At 55.3% G+C, this 27,085-nt stretch overlaps 1 protein-coding gene across 6 annotated transcripts in view; it reads right to left on the reverse strand.

The window, feature by feature from the left end:
• AGO2 (argonaute RISC catalytic component 2) overlaps positions 1-27,085 on the reverse strand; it is a 111,468-nt gene that overhangs the window by 21,516 nt on the left and 62,867 nt on the right. For 5 of the 6 annotated variants that reach the window (XM_058699189.1, XM_058699193.1, XM_058699190.1 and 2 more), the window contains 11 exons: positions 21,185-21,305; positions 13,235-13,416; positions 11,277-11,413; positions 10,324-10,458; positions 9,421-9,508; positions 8,602-8,749; positions 7,796-7,915; positions 7,541-7,663; positions 3,881-4,014; positions 1,968-2,152; positions 316-475 (listed from right to left, as the gene is read on the reverse strand). In XM_058699189.1, coding sequence (XP_058555172.1) covers positions 316-475; positions 1,968-2,152; positions 3,881-4,014; positions 7,541-7,663; positions 7,796-7,915; positions 8,602-8,749; positions 9,421-9,508; positions 10,324-10,458; positions 11,277-11,413; positions 13,235-13,416; positions 21,185-21,305 — 1,533 coding nt within the window. The remainder of the gene's footprint in view (positions 1-315; positions 476-1,967; positions 2,153-3,880; positions 4,015-7,540; positions 7,664-7,795; positions 7,916-8,601; positions 8,750-9,420; positions 9,509-10,323; positions 10,459-11,276; positions 11,414-13,234; positions 13,417-21,184; positions 21,306-27,085) is intronic. The other variant, XM_058699192.1, reaches the window with a different exon arrangement.

The raw sequence follows: 27,085 nt of genomic DNA on the forward strand, positions 1-27,085 counted from the left end.
CTCCCTGCTCTAGAGGCGCGCTTCCGCTCAGGAGGCTGAGCTCCGGCTCCGCCCTGCCGACTCCCTTCACGGCACAGCCGCCGCACCCCACGTCTGAGCACCCCCGGGCCCTTCTCCGCCCTCCCCTCACTCAGGGAACCTGGCCAAGGCAGCCGAAACTGCGCCTGGCTTCCTGGCGTGTCACATCGCGTCCAGGACGGCGGCTGGCACACGCGCTCACACGTGGCCTGACCTGTGTGCGCTTCCCCACCCCGCCGGGAATCAGGCCCGACTCTGCCCCGCGTGGTGGGTGCGGTGGGGCGGGGGCGTCCTTACCTCCCCTGGGGCAGCAGGATGTTGTTCACGCCTCCCAGCTTGACGTTGATCTTCAAGCAGAGGTTGGACAGGGTCTGGGGCGTGGTCCTCTGCACGTTCTTCATCTGCACACACTGCGTGGCCATCCCCAGCACCGTGTCTCCCACGCGCTTGACCTCGGCTGCGGAGCGCCAAAGATACACTCACCGGCAGCTCTGGCCGGCACCTCTCCCTTAGCGTGCCTCCCCCGCCGCTCCCCAACGCCACAGGGGCCCAGACGTGCAACCCCAGCAGCCACGTCCGGCTACGTGGCCCAACCCCATCTGTGGCTGTGACCGTGGCTGCGCCCACGGAAGCGGGTGACTGGCTGCCGGCACAGGGAAGTCAGGCCCCGGGGCTGGAGTTCTGGCTCCGGCACGGCCCAGGCCAGGGTCGCCTCGGTCAGGGAGGCCGGGGAGTAGGACAAGTCTCACGGCAGGAAGGAAGTCCATTTCGGCAGCTTCCAGGGCTGCGGGGCGTTTTGGGCACAGCCAGGCTGGAGGGGAGGAGGGCACGGCACGCCCACCCCTGTCATGGTGCTCAGGGTGGTTCGAATAGAGACACTGGCATCCCCGAAATCCGCAGCAAACGCAAGCCTGACGTCAAAGAGCTATCTAGGCCCACGGCCCTGGGTTCTGGATTCCTTCATGAAGCAACTGTCAGCTACTCCCTGGGCAGCCCTGTGGAAACAGGTGACTTCTGGATGGAAACACCGATGGCGTTCTCTTTGCTCTTTGCGTATGTAGCTCAGAGGGGAGGGAGAAACGTGGCTTTTATGCATCTGACTCTGTCACCGTCTAACTGGGAATGCAGCTGGCGAGCCTCACTGCACCCCACACACCCCCAGGTTCTCGTTCCAACACCTCCTCCACTGGGCGCCTCTGGGCTCCCACAGGGCTTTCTTTTTCTTTCTTTTTCTTTTTCTTTTTCTTTTTCTTTTTCTTTTTCTTTTTCTTTTTCTTTCTTTCTTTCTTTCTTTCTTTCTTTCTTTCTTTCTTTCTTTCTTTCTTTCTTTCTCTCTTTCTCTCTTTCTCTCTTTCTCTCTTTCTCTCTTTCTCTCTCTCTCTCTCTCTCTTTCTCTCTCTCTCTCTCTTTCTTTCTTTCTTTTTTAGCAACCCCCCCATCGCCTGCCCTGGAGTCAGCAGTCTATACCCGCCACTGCCCTGGGGCTGCCTGATGGGGGGCTGGGTCTTGTCTCTCTGAACTCTCTAGGCCTGGGGCATCATCAGAGGTAGTTGGGGAGTGTCAGCTGCATGGACGTGCAACTGCCCTTGTGGCACGAAGGACTCTGATGAGCTTCCAGAGAGCTCTGAGGTGGGCCCACAAACGTCACATGGAGGACGACGGACGGTGGCCCCGGCCATCACCGTGTGTGCACTGAATGGACCTTCCTCCGTCCAGCCACCGTCACGTCGGATGGTGACACGATGAGGCAGCGTGTGCTGGCCTCTGGGAACTGTGGCCTCAGGCGAGACCAGCGCAGGCAGCAGCCGTCGGAGACCCCCTCGTCTTTCCTGGATTACAGAAGAGCCAGAAACGAGCACTCCCCGGTGTGGCAAAAGTGTAAAGGGCTCTGGCTGCACCCAACACCCACGGAGGTCGCGGGCAAAGCCAGCCAAACCGCCAAGGCCTACCGTAAACGGGGGTTTTGCCAGGCAGGATGACCACCACCAGCTGAAGGCCAGCGTACGTGTTCTTCAGGTGCCTGAACATGGGCTCCACGCTATCCGCCCCCTGGGCGTACTTGCAGAAGCACGGCTGGCCCTGGATCGGCATCCCAGCGTCCCTCGAGATCTTTCTGAGCTGCTCTGTGAAGGATCTGAAGGAGAAGGGTCGTTAGACTTGACCGCACAGGAGCGCCAAAGAATCCAGACCAGCCAGAGGCCCCAAGTAAAGGGCACGACTTTAACAGACAACCCCAAACCGCTTTCACCGACATCAGCATCTTGGTTCAAGACCCGGACACAGCCGACAACGAGCTAACTCTTGGAAAACTCTGGGATATGCTGAATACACACGGGGGTATGGTGGGTCCACACAGGGGGTGTGCCGGGTACTCGTGTAGGGTATGGTGGGTCCACACATGAGGTATGGTAAGTACACGTGTGGGGTGTGCTGAGTGTACACGTGGGGTATGGAAAAGTCTCCTGTGGCTATTTTGCCTTGGTAACACAGAAGATTTCCAACCGCAAGGGCCCACGTGCCTCACCCTGTGACACCCCCAGGGAGCAGTGACAGTGCTGTCCTTTTAGAGCAACGCACGGAGCAGCTGCCGCCACTCGGCAGGCCCGGCCAGCTCCCAGGTTCTGGCACAGAACACAGGACTCCGTGGATGGCCAACAATGTCAGAGAGAGGGAAACTGCGAACGGCCCGTCCCCTGGGACTTCCCCCGCTATTCTTGTGTGTACAACTTCACTGGGGTGACACAGTTGTGGGAGGGAACAAAACAGACCACAGCTAGAGTGGCACCAGCAGCGACTGCCAACAGGCCGGGTGAAGCCTGGTGGGGGGATGGGGGGGGCGCACAGACAGATCAGCAGCTGCTATTTTAAACTTAGGAATAAAAATAACGTCGCCTTCTACAGTAACGGTAAGGACACTGTGATCCAATGGGGCCAGGGCTCAACCTCCCGTACATGAGTGCAGTTCTGTGTCCACACTTACATCTACAGGTGGATTCCCTGCGGGGCCATCCGGCTCCAGGCAACGTGCAACGAAGGAGCCAAGGTCAGGGTGCGGGGAAGAGAGGCACCCGGTGTTCCGGTGCTAACCTACTCTGTTTCTTAGCTAAGCTGCTCTGTGCTTCCAGCAAATTCTGCTGGCGGCATGGAAGACGCCTCCGACAGACAGCCTGTCTCCTTGACGTCAGCTCTCGAGAACTTTCTGAGCCGTGGCTTTTCAGAACCACCCTTGGCTACCTTCTCAGGCTTTGAGTTTCCTCCTGCTTCCACCCAAGACAGGCGGAAAGCAAAGGCTTTCTCTTCCCTGTTAGGTTTGTTTGGCGCAAAAGCACGAGTAACAAAGCTCTGTGGGTTTTGTTTTTATTTTTTAATTATTAAGCAGGCTTCACGCCCGGTGCGGGGCTTGAATTCACGGCCCTGAGATTAAGACCTAAGGTGGGAACAAGAGACCCCGGCGCCCCAAAGCTGCGTGGTTATGGTGCTAACTCTCTAAGGGTCCACAGCCTGGGCCAGGCCGGGGCGGGGGGCTACAGAAATATGAAGCTGAAGGGTTTTTTTAAGGGAACTTGAGTTCACTGAATATAATTTTCTCTTTTGCATCTAATTTTCAAACTTCTTGTTCACTTTCGGTTTTATTTCTTATATAACCTGCACTCTTTCTCCACACTCTCTCCGCTAGTGAGTCTGAGAAGTGAAAGCGGCCTCGAGGCGGCTCACGTTTCCTGGCCAGGCCCCCATCCCGGGCACATGTCCGCTGGCCTGGAAAGGTCACCAACTCCTGCCACGGCCACTGAGCTGCCCCGGCCCCGCCCCGCCCCGCCCCCGGCCCCGCGTGTCCCCTCAGCAGCACCCCCAGCAGCCTTACTTCAGGTGGACCTCCGTGCACTGGCGCTGGGGGGCGAAGCACGCGATGGCCCACACCTTGATCTCAATGCCCGTGTGAAACTGCTTGTTCCTCATGTCCCAGACGCCCTGGACAGGGGTGGCGATCGCTTTATTCTGCAAATGGCAAGACGTTCAGAGTGAGGGAAAATGGGAAACGAAACCTCCTGACCTTGGGTGCTGTTACTTTCCCTGCTTCTGCCGATCCCCCGACCAGGTGCTCCTGAGGCTGAGAACTGAGCCTCTGTGTGGTGTCCCACCCCTGACCTGCCCAGCGCTGCAAGTGGGCCAGAGGTATCTGCAGGATGGATGGACGGACGGACGGACGGACGGATGGACGGACTGACGAAGAGGTGGAGGTGGATGGGAGATGAGGGATGGGAGGAGGGAGGGATGGGAAGACGGAGAATGGATGGAGGGGTGGGTGCGGGGACAGAGGGGGAAGGACGGGTGGATGGGTGGACGGCTGGATGGGTAAACAGAGAATGGAAGGACGCACGAGGGATGAGTGGATGCAGGCCAAGGACTGCAGAGAGGCCCAGAGCTGCCCCCAACCTCAAGGGTAGCCTGGAAGAACGGAAGTGCCCTGGGATGCTACAGGAAGGCTTCCTGGTTCAGAACATGCTCTCCTTCGTTTTATCTCCTCTGTGATCATGGAGGCAGCCAGGGAAGGGGAGGCCCCGGGCCGGGGAGCAGAGCGGCCAGCTAGGACCCCTCCACTCCACTCCACGTGCCACCGCCTGCGGTCGTTCCAGGAACGGAAGCTACCCCCGCTTGTGAAGAAAGAGCAAGCGACGTGTCCACCTGGTTTTGTCATCTCTCAACCAGAAAGGACCGGGCCTCAGCGTCGCCACCCGAGCAATCTCTGAGTTCCCTGAAGTGACTCTGGAGGACAAGGCCAACAGGGAACGGCCACGGGGGTAGGACGGCGCTGTTCAGGCCCGCGGGCACCACCAACGGGCAGGGCCGCATCTGGGTCCCTGTCATTCAGTTGAGAGGTGTTTTTAGCAGAAAACGTTTTTAATTTACAAAAGTAACACCGGCCTATTGCACAAATCAAACATTACGGAAAGAAACGCTTTTCTTTCCTGTATTTTGGTAACGGCTGCCGTGGCCCCACTGGCTCCGTCTGTAAGAGATGGACTCCAACTGCCAGTGTGGCGCTCCAGGCTTAGCAAACACACACCCACTCAGCAGACGTGGGCTCGGACGACACCCGCGCTTCTCAACCTCAGCACTGCTGACACCTGGACGACCCTACGCACCGTAGGATGTCAGAAGTCTTCGTCACCAGATGCCAGCCTCCAGACGCTGCCAAATGTCCCTTGGGGGGGCCTTTAATGTTTCGCTCTGACAATGGACAACAAGTCGGATAGGCGATGGGGAGTCCAACTCTTAACCTCGGCTCGGGTCACGATCTCACTGCACTGGGCTCTGTGAGCCCAGAGCCTGTTTGGGATTCTCTCCTCTCTCCCTCTCTCTGCCCCTCTCCTGCTTGCATGCACTCTCTCAAAACAAATTAACAAACGTTAAAAAGAAAATTTTTTTTAAAGAAGCATTATAAACTTTCAATCCCTACAATCCTCGTGTTTTTGCGAGATAAGATTATAAGAACAAATTTATTTTCCAGACCATTCCTGTATTTACTAAGAGACAGAATGTTGAAACAGACGCGGGCTCGGGCAGTGAAGAAAAACTCCAGATTTGTGATCTTGGTGTTACCATGTAATAAGGGCCTTTCTAGGCACCTACCTGTGAAACAGAACCAGACGCTCTTCCTCCTACGGTTGTGACAAGGGTTCAAAAAGGTGCTACGTTTGCACTGTGTCTGGACATAGGTTCACAAGTGAGCCTTTGCTGGGAAAACCTCCTTCAGAGGATGGGGACCAGGACGGGGACCCCCACACAGAAGGAACACCACACAGTAAGACTCAGAACGAACACGCCAGGCCTCACGCATGCGTGGAAGCATCTCCAAGACCTCTACGGCCTCTAAGAGAAAGCTTTAAGTAAAAAGAAGTGTATTTAATGCATCACTATTTGCACTGGAAGGGGTGGAAAAAAAATTGTGACTAACCCCTGGGCAGTTTTATAAAGGGCAGAGAGACACCAGTCACTTCCTGGGGAAGCAACCAGGACAGAGGGAAAGAGATTTCTTCCTGTAATTCTTTGTTTTGTTTTGTTTTTTAAGTAGGCTCCATGCTCAACGTGAGGTTCAAAGTCACGACCCTGGGATTAAGAGTCGTGTGCTCTTCTGACTGAGCCGGCCAGACACCCCCCTTCCTGTGAAGTTCTGTGCACCTTTTTTTTTTTTTTTTTTAAATTTTTTAAAATGTTTCTTTATTTTTAAGAGAGAGAGAGAGACAGACTGAGAGCGAGGAAGGGGCAGAGAGAGAGGGAGACACAGAATCCGAAGCAGGTTCCAAACAGCTCTGAGCTGTCAGCACAGAGCCTGACATGGGGCTCAAACTCATGAACCGTGAGATCATGACCCAAGCCAAAGTCGGACGCTTAACCGACTGAGCCACTCGGGCACCCCTGTGTACTATTTGAACTTTGGAACACTTCATTCTATTTTATCTTATTTATTTTATTTTTTAATGTTTTTTATTTATATTTGAGAGACAGAGAGACAAAGCATGAGCTGGGGAGGGCCAGAGAGATGGAAACAGAATATGAAGCAGGCTCCAGGCTCTGAGCTGTCAGTACAGAGCCTGACACGGGGCTCGAATTCATCAACAGTGAGATCATGACCGGAGCTAAAGTCGGATGCTTAACTGACTGAGCCACCCATGTTCCCCGTATTTTATTTTACTTATTTTTTGAAAGAGGGAGAGAATCCCAAGCACTGTCAGCACAGAGCCCGACTCAGGGCTCGATCCCACGTCCCTGGGATCAAGACCTGAGCAGAAATCAAGAGTTGGACGCTCAGCTGGCTGAGCTGCCCAGGCGCCTCTGAACTTTGGAACACTTGAAAACGCAGAGCCTACGTTTTACAAGAAAGGGAAAAACCCTACAAACAAAACTAGGCCTTGCCACTGGTCTGGAGGACCAGCGTAAATGGTAGAGTCAGCTATAGAATGCTTCCGTGAGAGCCCGTGGCCTGTGAGGCTAAGGCCTCAGGCCCCAAGGAGGTGACGACGAGCCCTCTCGTGAACTCTGTCAGGGCTCCACGGACAGGACACCCTATTGTGCACTGATAAAAGCCAGGCATTTCATGGGCAACAACACACGAGCAAAAACATGAGTGACTGGTGGCTCTGTTTGCCAACAAATCCCTCTGAAACAGAAGTTAAAAACCCAGAAGAGCAGTATAAGCTTCTGGAAAATAATTCGTTGCTGGCAGAGTACCCATCACGCAAAGAATAACGCTTCTCAGATGCTGATGGGCTAATAAAAATTACCTGTTGGAAAGATAAAGGGTAATTCTGAAAAACTTCCAATACGACCAAGACAACGCTGTCCTTCCTGAGGCTCCCTAACGTGGGCCGGCTTCACCCAGTGTGGGAAGAATCCCTTACCCGGACCACGGTCTACGCCTCTGGTCATGGGTCCGGCCTCAGTGGGCTCAAAAGCTGCTGTTCACCACCGAGCGACAGGCACCCATCAGCGCCCCCCTGCCCCACCCCGGCCACGCACGTACCCTGCCCCCGTAGAGGATGGAGGGCGGCTGGAGGACCCGTCCGGTCACATCTGTCATCTCGTCTTTGACCATGATTCCAAATTCACGAACATACGGATCTGTATTAAAACTTGCGCTTCGCATCTTGAAAAGGAAAAAAGAAAGAAGCCGTGTCCGTCCGAAGAAGCATCGGGGGCTCCCCTGCCCCGGGCGCCACATACCGCACTCCCCTGGGCGTCCCCACCCCAGGGCTGGCCCCGGGAGCCAGGCGCTCACCAGCTTGCTAATCTCTTCTTGCCGATCGGGCGCCGACCTGGCAGTCGCTCTGATCATGGTTGAGGTCTGATTGTCGGTCAGCTTTTTGATACATCTCTGTCCTGCTACTATGTTACAGACCTACAAAGGAGAGACCCGGGGCGTCGGCACCAGCGCAGGAGGGCCGGGCGGGGGTCTGAGGCTGAGCACGGGGCTGGTGGCCCGGCTCTGCCTGTCCTACACGTGTCTCTTCTCCCGGAACCCACCAGGAACGGCACACTTGCAGGGGCCGCTCAGGGGCCCTGTGGCAGGCACCAGAAATCCTCCTCGGTGAGCCCAGCCTGGCAGCAGCAGGAGGTGGGATCCTCCCCAGGTGGGAGCTTGAAGCTGCCTGCTGACGGGAACGAGGCTGGCCTTCTGGACCAGGGTGCGGGAAAACCAGCCGGATGCTTGAGCAACCGGACAAGGACAGAGAATTTAAGGCACTGACAGGAAAGAGTTAAAATCGGGGCCTCAGTTTTAGCGTTTAATCTTTCCAGGATCTTCCGAGCAGGAAGGGAATCTTAGACGAGAAGTGAAAAAACTAGCTTTTCTGAACATCTTCTACCCTGTGGGACGGACCTGCTAGGCACATGGGGCTCGTCCTCGATGGACGATGGACGGGGGAGAGTCCCCACACACCATTTCATTCACGGGGAAACAGATGTGACAGGCGTGTCGCCGTCACCAGCCCTGGGCCGTAGGCAGGCAGGACCAGAGGCGGGGCCCTCCCGCTGGTGTCTGTCTAGGGTGCACGACCCCACCCGAGCCGCAGAGACCAGACTTGCCTCGAGGGGAAGGTAGGTGTGTTTCTGCTCCTGTCCGACTTGTAAACATGGCAGGTGGGGGTAGCGCAGAACCAGCTTGTGCCTGTCCTTGAAGTACTGGGCCACCGTGCACTCCACCGTCTGCCCGCTCTCCTGCTGAAGCGGGAATCTAGGAGGACAAAGAAGGGGTCAGGCCGGAGCCCTGCACGTGGCCACGCCCACCCAGGGCTGCTTGCTGGGGGCTGAAGGGGGCGTAGGGTGAGACGTGAGGGGCACCTGATCAGGGACCTTCGAGGGCTCAAACCCAAGCCATGCCCTCTGGGTAAGTAGTTCCTAAACTTCCCTGCCCTCTCTGGAGTTGGGAATCACAGACCACAGATGTCTACAGTACATGCAAGCAATTCGGGACAAACTCGGGACGGACAAATGAGGACAAATCCAGAAAGGTCTGTGCACGTTCCGGCCAAGGCTGGGCCAGGGCACAGGGGCAGGAGCCGGCCGCCCCTGCGATCCGGGGCAGGGCCTCCGGACCCCCGACCCCTCCCGGCACCGGCTCAGCACTGACGACTGGAAAACAAACAAAAACGACCCTCTCGCGCCTGAAAATTCCAGAAGAAAAGTCGACAGGGAGCCGCCAACCTGTCCCCACCCTGTGCAAGAGCTATTCCTTTATTTTATTTCATTTGGCGAAGTTTTTGGCCCCACTGAGCCAAAGACACAGGGCTAGAATTTTTAGCTAGAATGAGATAACCCTTTCCGGAAGGGTCACCGCTCTAGACTGGTCGCCGCAGTGACGGGGAGAGCCACAGCCGGTGTGGGCGGGACAGCGAGGCCACTTACGTTTGGTGGCTGGCGGGCCGCCGGGTCACGTTGCAGACGCGGTACTTCCTCTTCATCTGCCCACAGTGCGTGATCTCCACCTTCAGACCTGACAACAGAGCAGCTGAGCTTCAGGGTCGAGACCCGCCCTGGGGCCTGGGGCCTGGGGCTCGGGCCCCCGCTTCCCGAGCGCCAGCTGGCGCAGAGGCTGCCCTCGCCCTGAGAGGGAGGGGGACTGTCGGGCTGGGCCCATCTCAGCCACGGGGATGCCTTCGGCCCCAGAAATGCCAAGGCCAGAGGCTGGACACTGTTCTTAAAGAAGAAAGAGACCATGTTGGCTCAGTTGAGACTCCGCACTTCCTCTAGGATTATTTTTAGCAACGGGTACGTGCGACGGCCTTTAGAAAGCCATCAGGAAAGGACAGGTGCCCGGGGGGCGGCTGGGGGGGGATGGCCTGTGTGTGTGTGTGTGGGGGGTGGGCGACAGGTGCCAGGCAGCTTTCCGAGGCTGGGCCCAAGCCAGGTCACCGCACTCGGGCTGTGTCTTCCGGAGTGGAACCCTGACTCAGTGGGTGCGGATGCCACCATTGTGAGGACCACCTGACCAGGCACGAGAGCATGCGCCCCACCCCAGAACAGCAAGAGGCACTGACTATAACCACACTGAGGCTCTCTGGTCCCAACAGCCAATGACCTGGATGCCACCGGTCACTGACCTGCTCCTCACCCTACACGGAAAGCCATTTATTTAGAACATCATCATTCCTGCTCTGTGAAAGGGGTTTAATTCATCTCTGTGCTAATTCATCTGATGGCTAACCTCTCTTGCCCCCCCCCCCCCCGGCGCCCCCACATCCCCGTCAGGACTTAAGGAAACGCACTGGGGAGCAGGACCCTGGCCCGATGCGCGAGGCAGTTACCCACCTTTGATTTCTTTGGTAAACTTTACCCTTTGGGAATCTGTCAGAGGTTTTTGTTGTTCTTCAATACTTTTAAAATCCAAAACTTCACAAACAAACTCGATTACTGGCTGTGCCTTATAAAACGCAGTTGCTGAGACTAGAGGTGGGAAAAAACAGCAAAAAAAAGCAAAAGCGTGACGTGGGATGTGCCCGGTGGTGCCCCTTCCATGGCGGCCACCTGGGCTCTGTCCGCCTGATCCCTGGAGGCCACCTTCGGGCCTTGTAGGCGGGACAGAGCCAGAGGGGGCCGCCCTATATCCATCCCTCCGGTCAGGGCTGACAGGAAGCGGTTGGTACAGCCCAAAGACAAAGTCACCCTCCGAGAATAAAATCAGGATTAAACGAAAACCCCAGCAGATCACGACAACCACAACTCTGGGTTTTCTGAGTGGCTCTGGGTGTAGATGTCTCTGAAGTTTACTGTTGCTTTGTGTGATCCAACCGTGAGAGGCTCCCTGCGGGGGGGGGGGGGGGGGGGGGGGCAGCCAGGCCGACCTGAACCTGGAGACCAGCGCGAAGGCAACACAGCAGGCTGGCCCTTAGTCAGCCCCCCTGTGCTCATATCAACCAGGCTGAAAATGACAAGGTGACATGAAGGGTGGCCCGAGCAGTGAGGGGTCGCTTCACCTCCCCGCCCCTCCCAAGAAAAGCTGACCCTGCCGGTGGATGCCAGCAGCAGCCTGTCAGAGACGCAGACCCCTGGGCCCGCCTCAGCACCCTGATCCCCGCTGTCTAGAGTGAGCCCTGCGGGCGGCTCTGGTGGGGTCTGAGAGCCACTGCCCAAACCTCAGAGCAGAGGACAAAGGCCAGGGGCAAGAGCGGCTCTGGCTTTGACAGAGGCCACGTGTGGAACTGGCCCGCACAGGCGCCCCCCCCCCACCCCTCCCCCGCCACAAAGACCGGGGCTTTGCTTACCATCAATGTTTAACATCATTTTCCAAAGAGAAGGTCGGACGGACTGATGGAAGCCAAACCACACTTCCCGGCCCCCCCCGAGGGGGTTGGAGCAGCCCTCGGACGCCGTGAAGAAGGAGCGGCCCACGGGGGTGTACCTGCAACGAGAGACCCCCGTCCGATCAGGCGAGCTTCCTCCAAGCTGACTCCAGGCCTGCGGGTCGCACGTCACTCGCGCAGGCGAACGCTCATGGTCACCAACAATCCCGCTGTCTTCTCCGCATGGGGGTGCTGTCACTGAGCTACGCTGCTGAAGACACACCCCTGGGGACGCGTGGCCTTGCCACAGGGCAGGGAGAGCAGCGTCCTCAGGTGCTCCGGCTCGGCGCCCACGGCTGCCGGACCCCAGACACAGGTCATGGCTGCGCACGACAGCCCCGCCCCCCTTGACGCGGCTGCACTCAGACCTTTCTAGAAACAGGCCGTGTCGGGTGTGCCGAGGTGGCGGGACCGGGCCAGCCCCGGGCCCTGGGGGGCCGCAGGGACGCCCTCCCCCGCCCGTATGGGGAGGAGGCGGCGGGACAGAAAGGTCGGGCCCGAGGAGACTCACACGCCTTCCGGGGGCCGGCTGCTGACAGCGCGGAGGGCAGGGGCCCCCGGAGCGAAGCGGACATGTCCGCAGCACAGCAGCACCCTCGGCGTCCGGTCACCCGGGGCCGTGTCGTCGCTAAGCATCCAAAGGGAAGACGCGCTGTGTGGAGGCCGCATTCCCCTCTACGGGGGGGCCCGTCCACGGGACTGTGCGGGCGGCCCCTGCCCTCCCCCTCGGACAGGCTCGTCCTGCCACTTTTTCTGTTATTTTTCCACAAGAAAAGTCGGCTTTCCTCCTGATTATAAAAGTAACATCATAATTAATTCAAAAGAACACAGAAAGCAAAACTTCAGAATTCACAGTAATTCCTGCCAACCATTAAAAAAAGGCATTCAACGTTTTGGCAACTGCCTGTCCAGATTTTTTTTTTTCCAACTGCACCCACCTGCCTTCCTGCAGTTCCAAGCACTCACAGACTACACCCTGAGGGCCGGGGGTGTGGGGGGGGGGGGGGGGGTCCCTGCCAGGAGGTACAGCCTGCCACGTATCTGGTCACCCCACCCAATCTGGAGACTGAGAACTCCAGGGTCCCTTTCAAAACCTCACAGGCACTTCAGTGCACCTGCTCTCACACCTACAAAGGGACACAAGAGGCCCCACCCTCCCCTCAAACCTCAGAGCTTCGGTCAATACTCGGGAGAGGTCAGCAAGGGGGCTCGTTTCTCCTTCTGTCCCTGGTTCATTCAAACAGTCCCCAAGGCCCTACCGTGTGCCACACACCTGGAAGCAGCAGGCTTCCCGGGTCAGAAACCCGGGGTCCGGGGGCAGCAAACTGGCCTCACACAGGAATTAGCGCAGCCCCGCCACCCGGTAAGTCGTGAGCCATTCAAGGGTCCACCCACCCTCTGTCCCGTCAAGTTCAAGCGTGGCGATCTGAACACGCACCGTGTCTCCTGCCGTCTCAGAGCCGGCCGGGTGGTGGGTGCTCAGCCACGTACGGGGCTGGGGATGCCCTCCTGCTACCACCAGTCCCACGAGGGAAGGCCACAGAGCAACACAACACAGCTCACAAGGCTAGCCGAGCGAGAACGTGACGGCCGGTGGGCACAAAGACAGGCAGGCCTTCTCTCTGCCCAACACGGGCCCCGAACTCACAACCCCGAGACCAAGGGTCACGTGCTCTATTGACTGAGCCAGCCCGGCACCCCTGGTGATTTCTTTTTACATTAAAGATTTTCCACGTTAGTATCGTCATAATTTTCATCACAAAACCCAGGACCGTCACCACCCCGATTCCAAAACTCCACTCCTCCTCGGACAGAGGTTTCGTACTCGCCAGGTAGCCCTCAAGGCGAGCAGCCGACACTCCCGGTTCCCTGGTCCTCACCTCATGGATGGCAAATGCCGCATGACCACGTCCAGGGCCTGGATCGTCTCAAAGGGGACGCTGGGCAGCCGCCCCGAAAGTGCATCGTGTAACGCCTGCAAGCTCACACAGGACACCCATTTGATGGACACCTTGAAGATGCGGTCCTTCCCTTCTCCCGGCAGCGTGACCTCCAGCTCCACCTGTGAGGAGATCCAGAGCACAAGGTCATTCGCACCTGCCTCGTCTTGTTTTCTCCCCCCTCCCCCCCCCCTTTAAGTAGACTCCACCCTGGGCGTGGAGGTCAACACAGGACTTGAACTCACGACCCTGAGATCAAGATGGGAGCTGAGATTGAAAGTCAGATGCTCAACTGCCTGAGCCACCCACCTGCCCCTCACACTTGGCCTCTTAAGAAGCTACTGGGAGGTCAAAGGCGGTAGGTCAGCTCTCAGAACACTCCTGGCTAGGGAAATGGAGCCAGTCCCTCAGACAACTGCTCACACATGGGCACGTGCACAACCCCCTCCCCCCCCCCCCCCGCCGGCGTAACCCCTGGGATTTCTGCCTGGTCCTGCACACAGGGGCGCTCAGGAGAGGCAAGCACCCGGAGACGCTATCCTAAGGACGCATCACTAGAACGGGGCTGATGCTATATAGCAGCTTCTTGGCCTGGGGGTCCAGACGGGGGTGGGGGTGGGGGCAGGGAGTGCGACACAGGCTGAGGCTGCTTCTGGGACATAGGAAGGGGGCCTGGGAGCTAGCTGGGGGTCCTGGAGAGCTATGTCCCAATGCAACTGAAAAGCTGCAGTGGGTCTGGGGGTTCCCATTTTCTGGGTCCTCTGAACAGACACGTGGTAAAACAAATGTTAACTGTGGATTCTAGACTGTGTGTGCACCCCTACAATGCCTTCAGCTTTCCTCTCTGATGCAACAGGTTCACGATGGAATGTGGGAAGAGGAGTGTCTGAATAGAGGATGCGGTGGTGGGGACACGCACGGGGCTCTTCCCCCACCACTTCCAAAAGCTGTCCTAGGGGACTGTCTGTGCCCCAATGGTACCAGCATCTCCGGGCACAATATAAGCAGAGAAGAAAAGCCTCAACTACAAGACCCAGGAGGATCTCCTGGCAAGAAATTAAAATTCTCAGCAAAACCTCAGAATATTTGCCACAACAGTTGCTCAATGGTCCACAACGGCTCCGTCCAATAGAACTTTCTGTGATAATGGAAACGGTCTCTTCTTGTGCTGCCCAGGATGACAGCCACGGGCCGCGTGTGGCCACTGAGCACTTGACATGTGGAGGGTGTGGCCGAGGGACTGAATTTTCAGCTTTGTTAACTTTTAGCCAACCCACATTTACACAGCCCCGCACGGCCAGTGGCTGGTGTCCTGGACAGTGGTCAGAGGTTCAGTCCCTGAAGCAGACACCGAGTCGTCTCTCTCTCTCTCTCTCTCTCTCTCCCATCTCTGAACCGCCCCTCGCCCCCTCACCCCGCTCCACGTGATGCTTGGATCTCCTTCACCCCCATCACTTCGCTTCACCACGTAAAATCCTGCAGTTCATTATTTGGTAATTGATGACGTCATCCTGAACACAGGGCACACGCAACACTCGGTGACTGAAGCAATTTCGGTATTTGTCAACAATACTTCCCAATCGTCATGGAATGTCTACTTTGACAGATCATAGATTACGTACATTTTATCCTTAAATAACCAAAGATCCCAGTAACTGAGACTCTGTTCACTATTTTCTTTCTTAACGTTCATTTTCTCTATTTTGAGACACAGCACGAGAGCAAGCAGAGACGGGGGGCTAGAGGGTCCCAAGCAGGCTCTGAGCTGTCAGCGTTGAGCCCGACATGGGGCTCGAACCCTCAAACTGTGATTTCCTGACCTGAGCTAAAATCAAGAGTCAGACGCTTCACACTGGGCCCCCCAGGTGCCCCCAGTAATTTTTACACATGAAAACACAGATCAGACGGAAGGTCCAGCCCAAGGCCGCACACCCACGAAAGGGCAGAGGCCGGGCTGGGGGCCAGGCGGGGCCCTTCCACTCCCCACGTGCCGACTGGAGGCCGTCACTCTCAGGGCAACACGACACACACATGTGCAGCCACCGCCCGTGCGCCCAGCCTACCTCCCCCCATCCAGGCTCCCAGGCCTCCAAGTCCCAGAGGGAGGGGGGTTCCACACCGCTGCCTCTGCCCCACCTGCCTGGCATGGCCCCCGGCCAGCGGTCACGTGCCAGGTGGAGCATTCGGGCCGCACCGGCTCGCTCGTCACTCACCCGTCACCCGTCACTCACCCGTCACCCCTCACCCGTCACTCACCCCTTGCTCGTCACTCATTCGACAGGCCTGCTGTTGGCTCCCAGAGGGCACTCTCAACCCCTGGGGAACATCCCCCCTCGCGCACTCACCGCGCCACGTCCAGACGTCACCAGAGAAGCAGGCAGGCCGCACTGGAGTCACCAGCAGCACCGCGTGCCGTCACGCCTGACAGCCACCGACCGGATGTGGCCGGAGGCCCAGCCGAGGAGACAGCCGTGACAGAGAGGACCCTTCCAGGAGCGTGGACCTGACCAGCAAGTGGCCGCAGCCCAGCCACAGAAGGGCACGACGGTAGGGCCCCTTCCAGAAGGAAACACTGTATGTGACAGACACACACACGGCTGCTAAAACCAGGGCCGACACCGCAGTGAGGTGTCACCTCTCGCCTGTCAGGACGGCTAGAATCAAAACCACGAACAATTAACCACAGTTGGCGGGCACGTAAAGAAGAGGGACCCTCGTGCACTGTTGGTGGGGACGCAGACTGGCGCAGCCGCTCTGGAGAACAGCGTGGAGGGTTCTCAAAAAGTTAAGAGCAGAAGTGGGGCGCTGGGTGGTTCAGTAGGGGAAGCGTCTGACTCTGGAATCCGGCTCAGGTCATGATCTCACAGTTCCTGAGCTCGAGGCCCTTGTTGGGCTCTGTGCTGACAGTGCGGAGCCTGCTTGGGTTCTCCCTCCCTCCCTCCCTCTCTTTCTCTCTCTCTCTCCCCCGCTGCCCCTTGCACACTCTCACGTGTGTGTGCACTCTCTCTCAAAATAAACAAACATTAAAAAAAAAAAAAAAAAGGAGTTAAAAACAGAAGTATCACGTGATCCAGTAATTCCACTATTGGGTATTTTGCTGAAGAAGATGAAAATACTAATTCGAAGAAACACGTGCACCCGCGTGGCCACCGCCACGGAAGCAGCCCGGGCGCCCACGGACTGAAGACTGGACACACTGGAATGTCAGCCACACGAAAGAATGGGATCTTGCCATTGGCAACCACGCGGATGGATCCAGAGGATGTCGCACCAAGTGAAAGAGAGAAAGACCAATACCGTATGACGTCATTTATATCTGGAGCTTAAAAGACTACAGGAACAGATGGAAAGCCAGAAAGAGACTCCTCAATACTGAGGACTAGGGGTCACCAGAGGGGAGGCGGGGACGGTGAATTACATGAAGGGGCACAAACTTCCAGTTACGAGTCATGGGGATGACAAGGACACCAGACGGAAGAGAGTTCAGAACGCTGTCCTAACTTTGTGGTGACAGACGATGACCACACTCATCACGGGGAGAATTGCAAAATGTACGGGACTGCTGTCGCCACGTTGAATGCTGGGAACGCACGGGATACAGTGCAGTATGTCAACTACACTCTGGTTAGAAAATAAAAGTTTGAACATGCCCCTCCCCTCCCCCCCGCCACAGCCACGGTCTCTGGAGCCCCGGGCGGAAGGGGTGCTGTGTCCCGCGTGAACAGGTGTGCAGGGCCGCCTGGGGCCGAGGCGGGAGGTCATGGTCTGGCCTCCAGCACAAACGCTGTTTTTATGAAGTAATGAGGCACTCAGATAAACGTACCAAACTTTTCTTTTCAGGAAAAGCATCGCAATGCCGTAATCTTGCCAGGTCGATTAAGACAAAGTGAAAACAACCGAAAGAGTGGTAATCACATGAGGTAACGATGTGTTAATTAACGATGGGGATCATCTCACAACGTACATGAACGTCAAATCGTCACATACGCTTTACAAATGTGCAAGTTTATCTGTCAATTACACCTCACTACAGCTGGGGAAAATGCCTCCGAGCACTGGGGGGGGGGGGGGGCGGTTCTCAGGGGGCTGTATTTTCCTCAGCACAAGATGCTTCTGGAAATCTGTAAGTGGACTCCAGGCTTGGCCCACACGCAGGGAGCCGCACGTGCTCCAGGCCCGACGGCAGCCTCCACCCAGCGCGGCGCCTCGAGAGGCTCAGGGCCAGAGGAGACCTCGGCGGAAATGCCCCATCGCGGGCGGGGCAGGGCAGCGCGAGGCTGCGGCTGTGACGCGACCTGAGGACACCCTCCTGTCGGTCTGGGCCACGCACCAGGACCCACCACCCTCAGTCCCGACGACGCAGCAGCCCGTGGCTCCCGATGCGAGTCGTGCGGGACGCAGGGCTCTGTCGGGCTCCCCGGCTGCGCACACGGGCCACGAGCCCACCTGCCTCCCAGGGCACGTGCGACAGCGCCTGTAAAAAGCTGCCTGTGACACAGCTACAACTGTTGGAATGCTACCATTGTTTTCTGAGCACCGACACCTGAAGCAGCAGCAGAGGGGCACGACCCAGGCCTGGGGGTGGGGAGCCAGCTGTGAACCTCAGGGTCTCCAGACAGGGCAAAGGCACACGCTCAACTCCCTCCTCAGAGCTGCAACCGGGGGGCTCCGTTTGGTGTCTGCACGGCCAGGAAACAGAGGAAGGGACAGCGGCACCGTGAGGAACACAGACAGACTGTGGACAAAGGAAGCAGGTGTGTTCCGACCGGGTTTTCTTTTCTAAGACTGGGCTGTCGTGCAGTCGAGGCCACGTGGGGCGGGTTGTGCACTGAGCCAGGTGCAGCCAGTGCCCAAACTCCAGGCCTCACTCCTCCCAGAAGGGGACGGGCGGGTCCCATCTCGTGTTAGATGCGTCCAGGGGCCTCCTGCGAATGTACAGCAACCCATCTTCTCAAAAGGCAAACTGTTGTCCCTCCAAATTACTTTGGACCAAACCCACAGTCCTTCCTAGCACATGCACGAGGGCGGTTGGGAATTCAGTCACCGTCCTCGGGTGGGACCAGCAGGTGTAAGTGGCTGGTCTGTCAGGTATCAGGTCTGAGCCAAGCCAGCTGGGTTCAAGGCCCTGTGACACGTGCTGTGTCTCTACTGGAGGGCCCCTCGGTGCCGAGAGGCAGCAGAGTCGCCCCAAAGAGCAGACGAGGCCAAGGGGATCCCTCCCCCGTGTGCTGCCCTAGGAAGGGCCCTGAAGGATGGCTCCCCACCCCCCGGCCTCCCGCAAGCCTGCTGACCGGAAGCTTCGCTGCCCCGCCGGGAACCCCCAACACCTTTTCCTGTCAGGCCAGGTCAGCAGCTCACGGCCCGGGCTTGCCCGGGCACAGGGGTGATGAGGCAGGACCGCCAGGCATTTTGTGCGGGGTCTGCGTCCCTTTCAAGTTGTACCCCTGGCCTGACAGGACACTTGCTTCCAGGAAAGAGGCGCCAGTGCCGTCCCTGAACAGACAGACCCTGTCGCTACAAGAAGCTGAAGACCCAAAGAGAGGACCCAAGGCCGGGCCCAGCGCCAGGAACCCAACATGACGCATGTTCTGATCTCGCAGAGAGAGCCCAGGAGCTAAATGCAAGTCCTCTGAGCTCTGCCACCTGCTGTGAAACGTGAGGGCCTGGCCCAGGGCACAGGGCCTCTGGGCCCGGTCAGGGCGCCTCCCCTTCCACACAGGGCCGAGGGTGAGGAGGGCGGGAAGGGTAAATGACGAGAGCAGCCTTCCCGAGGAAGGGCCACGGGCCACGCAGTGTGTGCGGAGGGGGACGAGAGCCGCCCGCCGGCCCTGTCCAGCCGCTGGCAGACACGGGATCCTCTCTCTTACTACACAGGTGCCCACGACACAAGGAAGGCATTTCGCAGAAAAAAGCAAATGTAAGAGAAAACAAGAGACGCTTTGCTACACAAGGTGAAAGGGCAGAGGAGCAGAAAAGCGGCCACATCGTGTCGGCTCCCCAACAGAAGAGATGAAAGTCTGCATATCGCGACCACTTGATAGAAACCTAACGGCTGGAAGGGGTGGCTGGGGGGTGGGGGTGGGGCTCTCTACGTTCGTCCACAGACACTGAGTGCCCGCCAGGTACGGGGGGGTGGGTGGGTGGGGGGGACAGTGTGCACGGGGTGGGGGGCCACGCAGACCTCTGAGACCACCAACCACAGCCATCCATGTCTCCCAGGCGTGCGCCACGTCCCAGGCGCCGCAATTTCGTACGTTCAAACAGGACAGCTCGAAGTAGGATCTGGGACCTAGAAGTGCTCCTTAGAAATGCAGACGCCCTCCTGCCCCCCGAAACTGCGTCCGGGGCACAGGTAGCAGGCCACCAGGAGACGCACTCTTCAGGGTGGATCCCTTCGGCTGTCACCAGGACCCCGGGAGGTGGCTTCTACACCTCCCCCCCTGTATGGAAGCACCTGGGGCCTGGCCAGGTGGGCGGGCTTACCCGAGGTCCCACACCGCAGCAGAGGGCACGGCAAGGACTCGGCTCAGATCTGTTTCCACCCCAGAGAGCCTGTTAACTTCCACAACAGACAAGCTTCGCATGGGAACACTGGATCAACTCCCCTCACCCCTTCCCAAGGAAAACTATTCCTATGCCCCGCCTAGCGTCTACTTAGAAATATGCACAGATAAACTGCGAATAAACTCCTTATGCTTTTTTCCTGTACAACTTTACACAAAACCAAACACGCACATTCAACATAACACTTCACAATCAATACACAGCGTATGCGCCAGCACGCTTATCTGTAAGGCGCGATCCCACTCGGGGCACAGGCATTCGGCCCCGGGACTCCCTCAAATTCAGAACGCCCGTGTCAATTGCCCTGCGCCCAGCCCTGCAATGTCCCGCCGGGCACCGCCGTTATCTCGGGGCCCCCTGGAGACCAGTGGGTACGGAGCTCTTATCAGCACCCAGCCTTCCCTTGGCCACAACGTCCTCTACCGTTATCAGAGCACCGCAACTCAGAGCCACGCTGCTGGGAGCTGAGACCACCCGGTCTCCTGGCAACTGAGACCAGCGCAAGGAGCTTAGTCATGTTGAGACGATCAAAAAACACAAAAGCAAGAACACTTGATGCCTTTGGAGAACGTGCAGCTCAGTGGCCAGCAGCGTGAGACTCCGTAGGCACCGAGCTGCCTTCCTCCCGGGGCCCCGGGGCTCACGAAGCTAACTGGTCAGGTCATTCTCGACGGGAATTGAGTTTACTGCACGCACTAGACCAGCTGTTAAGTTACTAGTTTCTTTGTTGTGCTTTTTTTTGTCTTTAAGGTTCATGTGAAGATTATTCCTGAGCTGAGTCTTTGCTCTTCTAATAAACAGGACCCGTTACCATCCCGGATCAGCCCATCTGTTGGAAGAAATGCCAAGAAGTGACAACATCTAGGCAGAAACTGTAGCCCTCTTGAAGTAAAGCCATGATAAGGACAAAAGCAATCATCAAAGGCGACAGTTTGAAACAACCAGGGTTGGTTAATTAGTCGACGATCATTATTTCAGCCAGAAATCAGCTGTGCCTCACGGCCACCGTCACACGCACCTTCACCTCTGCAAACATACTTTTCCAAAGGGCTTTTACTACCCGGGCTCCTGTCTGACGGTCTGTGGCATGTGTGTTTTACATTTAAAAGGCTCGTTCCAAGAAGCTCTGAGCTCCTGTCTCTGACCCGAGCCAAATGAGCCCTCTAACACTGAAGGCACAACACACGGAAAGCGGCCTTTGTGGCCGCAGGACGAAGCGTAGAGCCGACCGCAGCTTTCTCTCCCGGGTGACTTAGCACGTGACGACAGGTTTGCCTTTGCCTTCACTGCACCCTGCTTGACCCCAACGCACCCCTGTGCGCTCACCTTATCCCTCCCGATTGGGAGGGGCATCGCTGTGTAGAGATTCTTTCTTCCATCAAACACTGGTTTCCGATCCCCAAAGATCTGTGTTTTAAAGTGCTGGACCATATGTTCCACTATTTCCCTGAAAGAAGACAATTCAAGCAAAAGGTCAATAAAATCTGAGAAATGAATGGAAAGACGACATTCTTCTAACACTGGTTTATAAGCGATTTTGTACAACCTATGGCTCCTTCTAGTAATACGACTTTGAGCTTTCTTCCATAAACAATCAAACCAGAACCTTCACTGGGTTTCTGCTCATTCGTTTGGCCACTCAAACACAGGAGAACTCTCTCCATGCCAGGCACTGTGCACGCAACACAGAGCAGACAACAGACACATCCAGAACCTCCTGGAGGCGCTGAAGACAGGACCAGCATGGATGGGACTCCTGTTCCCAAAGCTGTAGGATCGGACACCACGCGTGTCACTGCAGGACTCTGCAGGCCTCCCCCCAGAGCACGGCATGACCCCGGCCCGGCTGACACTGGGTGCTGGCCTGGCCGTGACCTTGCTTTGGTCACCGGAAAGGCAAAGGGTCTGCTCCAAACACAGGCTTCCAGGGGGGTCTGTGTGATTGGCTCAGCCTCTCGCGCTCCCGTGATCTGCTGTAAGTATGCACCCCTGCTGATGCCCCTTCAGTCCGGGGTCCACAACGAAGACCCTACGTTCGACTCAAAGCCAAAGTCTAACCTAACCCAGCAGGGACAAATGACCTGAAGGGCCATGAGCATCAAACAGGATGTGTGTTGTTTTAAGCCCCTCAGATGCTGCTGCCGCGTGTTCCCCGGCATGACGGCACCAGAATCCTAGCGGACACAGAGAGACCGTCCCGTGGCAGTGCTCCGTAAGCGCCGAGTGGTCCCGTGGCCCTCCCTCCTCACTGCGCTACTGGCCGAGAGGTGTGCAGAAACACTCTGGACGGCCAGAGACAGCCGAGCCATCCCGCTGGCTCAAGACTCAGGCAAAGCAGTGCCCGCCCACCCTCTCCGCGTGTTTGTTCAAGAGAGCCCCACTCAGCACCTCTCGACTAGCACTGCTTTTTTAAACGTTTATTTATTTTTGAGAGAAAGAGACAGAGCGTGAGCAGGCGAAGGGCAGAGAGCGAGGCAGACACAGATTCCGAAGCGGCCTCCAGGCTCCGAGCTGTCAGCACAGAGCCCGACGCGGGGCTCGAACTCACTAGCCATGAGATCATGACCTGAGCTGAAGTCGGCCGCTCGACCGACTGAGCCATCGGTCAGCATTTCAATTCACCTCACCAAATACTGGACTTTTCTCACACACCATGCCTAATAAAGTACAGATGGGAAAGGCCCTGATGCCTGCCTGGCCCCCGAAGGTCCTCGTAAGGGAAGCATGCTCCAAATCTCAGTCATTGTCAGGAAATAGCAGCTCATGGGATGTGGCAGACAGGGAGAGATGCACTGTGGCAAGAGGGGAGGGAGAGGACATTTTAGAGACTGCCCCCCGCAAGGGAGAGCTGAGCTCTGCTTGGTTCTAAGGGTGCTTCTCTGGGGCAAAGCCTTGGTCATCCTTCAGGAAGCAAGAATCAGAAATTCATTCCATTCCTTTTCCAGAAAATGAGGACAGCCGGCCTAAGAAGACTTGCCTTATTCAAACTGGCTTTGCCCAGTTGACCTTCAGCTGTGCTGATCATGGCAGAGAAGTCTCTAGGGATCCAGCCGATCCTGCCCAAATACCCATTGCCCGGGGGGGGGGGGGGGGGGGGTCTTCGGAGCAAACAGCAGAGCCTCTGGGCAACATCTCGTTTGATGGCCCCACAGAGAATCACCAGGCCTCTGACACAGAGGGAGATCACAGCCCGGGCAGGTGCAAGGCCCCGGCAACAACCAGGGGCGCCTCTGACCTCCAAGTCTGCCGTTCCTGACCAGCAGCCAGGGCACGGTCTCTCCTGGGTCTCCACACTCTGCTCTGGGCCCCCGGAGACAGGCCGTCTCCAGACCACCGCTCTCCAAGCGTCAAAATCCTCATCTTCTTGGTCAAGATGTCACTGCCCACTCAAGGTCTAGATGGCTCCCCTGGGCAGTTCCACCCACATCCAAAGAACAAATCACCCAACTGAATTCAAAATTATCGTGAACAGAATTAAGAGGACACAGGCTCCCAACTCATTCTATGAGGCTGGCAAAACGTTTACCTCAAAACCCAACAAGGTGATCAACAGCCTGTCTCACTTATAAACATGGATGAAGAAGCAAAGTATAGTTGACCCTTGACCCACACAAGGGTTAGGGGTGCACACACCTCCAGTCAAACTCCACCCCCCCCCCCCCCCCCACAAAACTTTAGACACTCCCAAGATGTAACTCAGCAGGGTCCGGGCTCTGACCTGTCAGCACAGAACCCGACGCGGGGCTCGAACTCACGAACTGTGAGATCATGACCTGGGCTGAAGTCGGACGCTTAACCGACTGAGCCACCAAGGCGCCCTGCAAAATGTAACTCCTAATAGACTACTACTGACCAACGCTTACTGGTATCAGAGTTGATAAACACAAATTTGTATGTTATATGTATTACATACTATATTCTTACAATAAAGTAAGCTAAGGAAAAGAAAATGTTATTAAGAAAATCATGAGGAAAAGAAAACCTATCTACTTTCAGAACTGTCTTTATTGAAAAAAATTCACATGTAAGTGGACACGTGCAGTTCAAACTGTGTTGTGCAAGGGCCAACTGTATTAACAAACTGAGTCCAGCAACACATTAAAAATAAGACATCGTAGAAAACCAAAGCTGGAGGCATCATAATTCCAGACTTCAAGCTGTATTACAAAGCTGTAATCGTCAAGATAGTCCGGTACTGGCACAAAAACAGATACATAGATCAATGGAACAGAATAGAGAACCCAGAAAGGAACCCACAAACGTATGGCCAACTAATCTTCAACAAAGCAGGTTAAGAATATTCCACGGAAAAAAGACAGTCTCTTCAGCAAATGGTGCTGGGAAAACTGGACAGCGACATGCAGAAGAATGAGCCTGGACCACTTTCTTACACCAGACACAAAAATAACCTCAAAAGCGATGAAAGACTAAACATAAGACAGAAGCCATCAAAATCGTAGAAAACAGGCAACAACCTCTTTGGCCTTGGTGCAGCAACTTTTTTTTTTTTTTTTTTTAAGGCTTATTTTTATTTTTGAGAGAGAGAGAGAGAGAGAAAACGAGCAAGTGGGGGAGGGGCAGAGAGAGGGGGACAGAATCCAAAGCAGGCTCCAAGCTATGAGCTGACAGCACAGACCCCAATGCGGCACTCGAACCTATGAGGTGCGAGATCATGACCTGAGCCGAAGTGGGACGCTTAACCGACTGAGCCACCCAGGCGCCCCTCAGCTGCAGCAACTTCTTACTCGTCATGTCTCCAGAGGCAAGGGAAACAAAAGCAAAAATGAACTATTGGGACCTCATCAAGATAAAAAGCTTCTGCACAGCCAAGGAAGCAATCAGCAAAACTTTTAAAAGGCAACCCATGGAATGGGAGAAGATATTTGCAAATGACATATCAGATAAAGGATTAGTATTTAAAATCTATTTAAAGAACTTATCAAACTCAACACCCAAAAAACAAATAATCCAGTGAAGAAATGGGCAAAAGACACGAACAGACACATCTCCAAAGAAGACCTCCAGCTGGCTAACAGACACGTGAAAAAAATGCTCAACGATCACTCATCATCAGGGAAACACAAACCAAACCCACAATGAGATACCACCTCACACCTGTCAGAATGATAACATTAACAACTCAGGAAACAACAGGTGTTGGTGAGGATGTGGAGACAGTGGAACCCTTTTGCACTGCTGGTGGGAATGCAAACTGGTGCAGCCACTCTGGAAAACAGTATGGAGGTTCCTCACAAAATTAAAAATAGAACCACCCTACGACCCAGCAATGGCACTACTAGGTATTATCCAGGGGATACAGGGGTGCTGTTTCGAAGGGGCACGTGCACCCCCACGTTTGTAGCCGCACTATGCACAACAGCCAAATTATGGGAAGAGCCCCAATGTCCACCAGCTGATGAGCTGATAAAGAAGATATGGTACATATACACAATGGAATACCACTCCTCGATTAAAAAAGGATGAATTCTTTCCATCTGCAACAACATGGGGGGAACTAGGGTGCATTATGCTAAGCGAAATAAGTCAGAGAAAGACAAATACAATATGATTTCAGTCATATGTGGAATTTACAAAACAAAACAGATGAACATAGGGGAAAGGAAGCAAAACGAAGATAAAAACAGAGGAAGACAAACCATAAAAGACTCTTAAATACAGAGAACAAACTGAGGGTTGTGGGCGGGGTGTTGGGTGGGGGGATGGGCTAAATGAGTGATGGGCATTAAGGAGGGCACTTGTTGGGATGAGCACTGGGTGTCATATGTAAGTGATGAATCACTAAACTCTATTCCTGAAATCATTGTTACACTATGATTTCTAACTTGGATTTAAATTAAAAAAATAAATTAAAAAAGTATATATATATATATATATTAAAAAAAAAAAAAAAAGACACTGTGTCAACATTGGCCAGATACCAGGAATGAAAGGTTGGATTTAATCTGACAAAAGTAACCAACACAAAACATATTATAGACATCAAGTAGAATTTACAGCTGTAAAACTTCTGGAAGAAAACATAAGAGAAAAATCTTTAATGAACCTTAGAAAAGAGAAGGATTTCTTAGAACACGAACAGTATGAACACCAAAATAAAAATTAATACATTGAAAAACATCATCAAAATTAAAAACCTTTGGGACGCCTGGGTGGATCAGTCGGTTGAGCGTTCGATTTTGGCTCAGGTCACAAACCCCATGTCCAGCTCTGTGATGACAGCTCAGAGCGTGGAGCCTCCTTCAGATTCTGTGTCTCCCTCTCTCTCTGCCCCTCCCCTACTCTCTCTTTCTCAAAAATAAATATTTTTTAAAAATTTAAACTTTTACTCTTTAAAAGATACCATTATGAAAAGGAAAAGGCAAGACACGGGGATGGGAGTAAATATTTGAGAAATACAAACACGTATCTGACAGAGGACATGCATGCATGATATATTTTAAAAATTCTCTTAACTCCGTAAGACACAGAGGCCAACTTTAAACAATGGGTAAAAGACAAGAACAGACACACTGGCAAAGGAGCTACTCAAACGGCCAATAAGCACAGGAAAGGGTGCTCCTCATTAGTCAGGAGGAAAATGCCAACAAACCCACAAAGAGACACCACCACATACCCAACAGCTAGGGCTAAAATGATGACTGAGCAGGACCAGGCGGAGGAAGGGTGACAGTCTCACACACAGCTGCTGGGAAAGTACAGTTCCGGGGGCGGGGGTGGGGGAGGTGGGGGGAGGAGGTGGGGAGGTTCTTATAAATGTCAGTGTGTATTTACCACGCCGTCTAATAATACCCAGTAATGACACATCAATGCTTGCACGCAAAGGTTTAGAACAGTCCTGAACTGGAAAGAACTATGTCTGTCAACTGGGTGACCAGATAGATAAGGGCACAAATTTCTAACGGGGCACTTATCCCACTGTGTGGATTACTAGTACCCGCAACATGACAGCCGCGTCTTAGAAACATGCTCAGGACAGAGGCCAGGCACAAAACAGTGTATGCTGTATGATTCCATTCACATGAGACTCTCTAACAGGCAAAAAGGAATCCGCATTAGCAGAAGGCACTTCAGAGGCTGTCCGGGGCAGGGGACAGGGGACTAGCTGTGAAGGAGCAGGAAAGAGCTCTGGGGCAGTCAGGATGTCCCACACCTCTACTGAGGTCCTTGTTATGTGGATGTATGTTTTTTTAAAGCTCATTAACTAAA

Source organism: Neofelis nebulosa, chromosome 14 (genome assembly GCF_028018385.1).
Source record: "Neofelis nebulosa isolate mNeoNeb1 chromosome 14, mNeoNeb1.pri, whole genome shotgun sequence".
Lineage (NCBI taxonomy): Eukaryota > Metazoa > Chordata > Mammalia > Carnivora > Felidae > Neofelis > Neofelis nebulosa.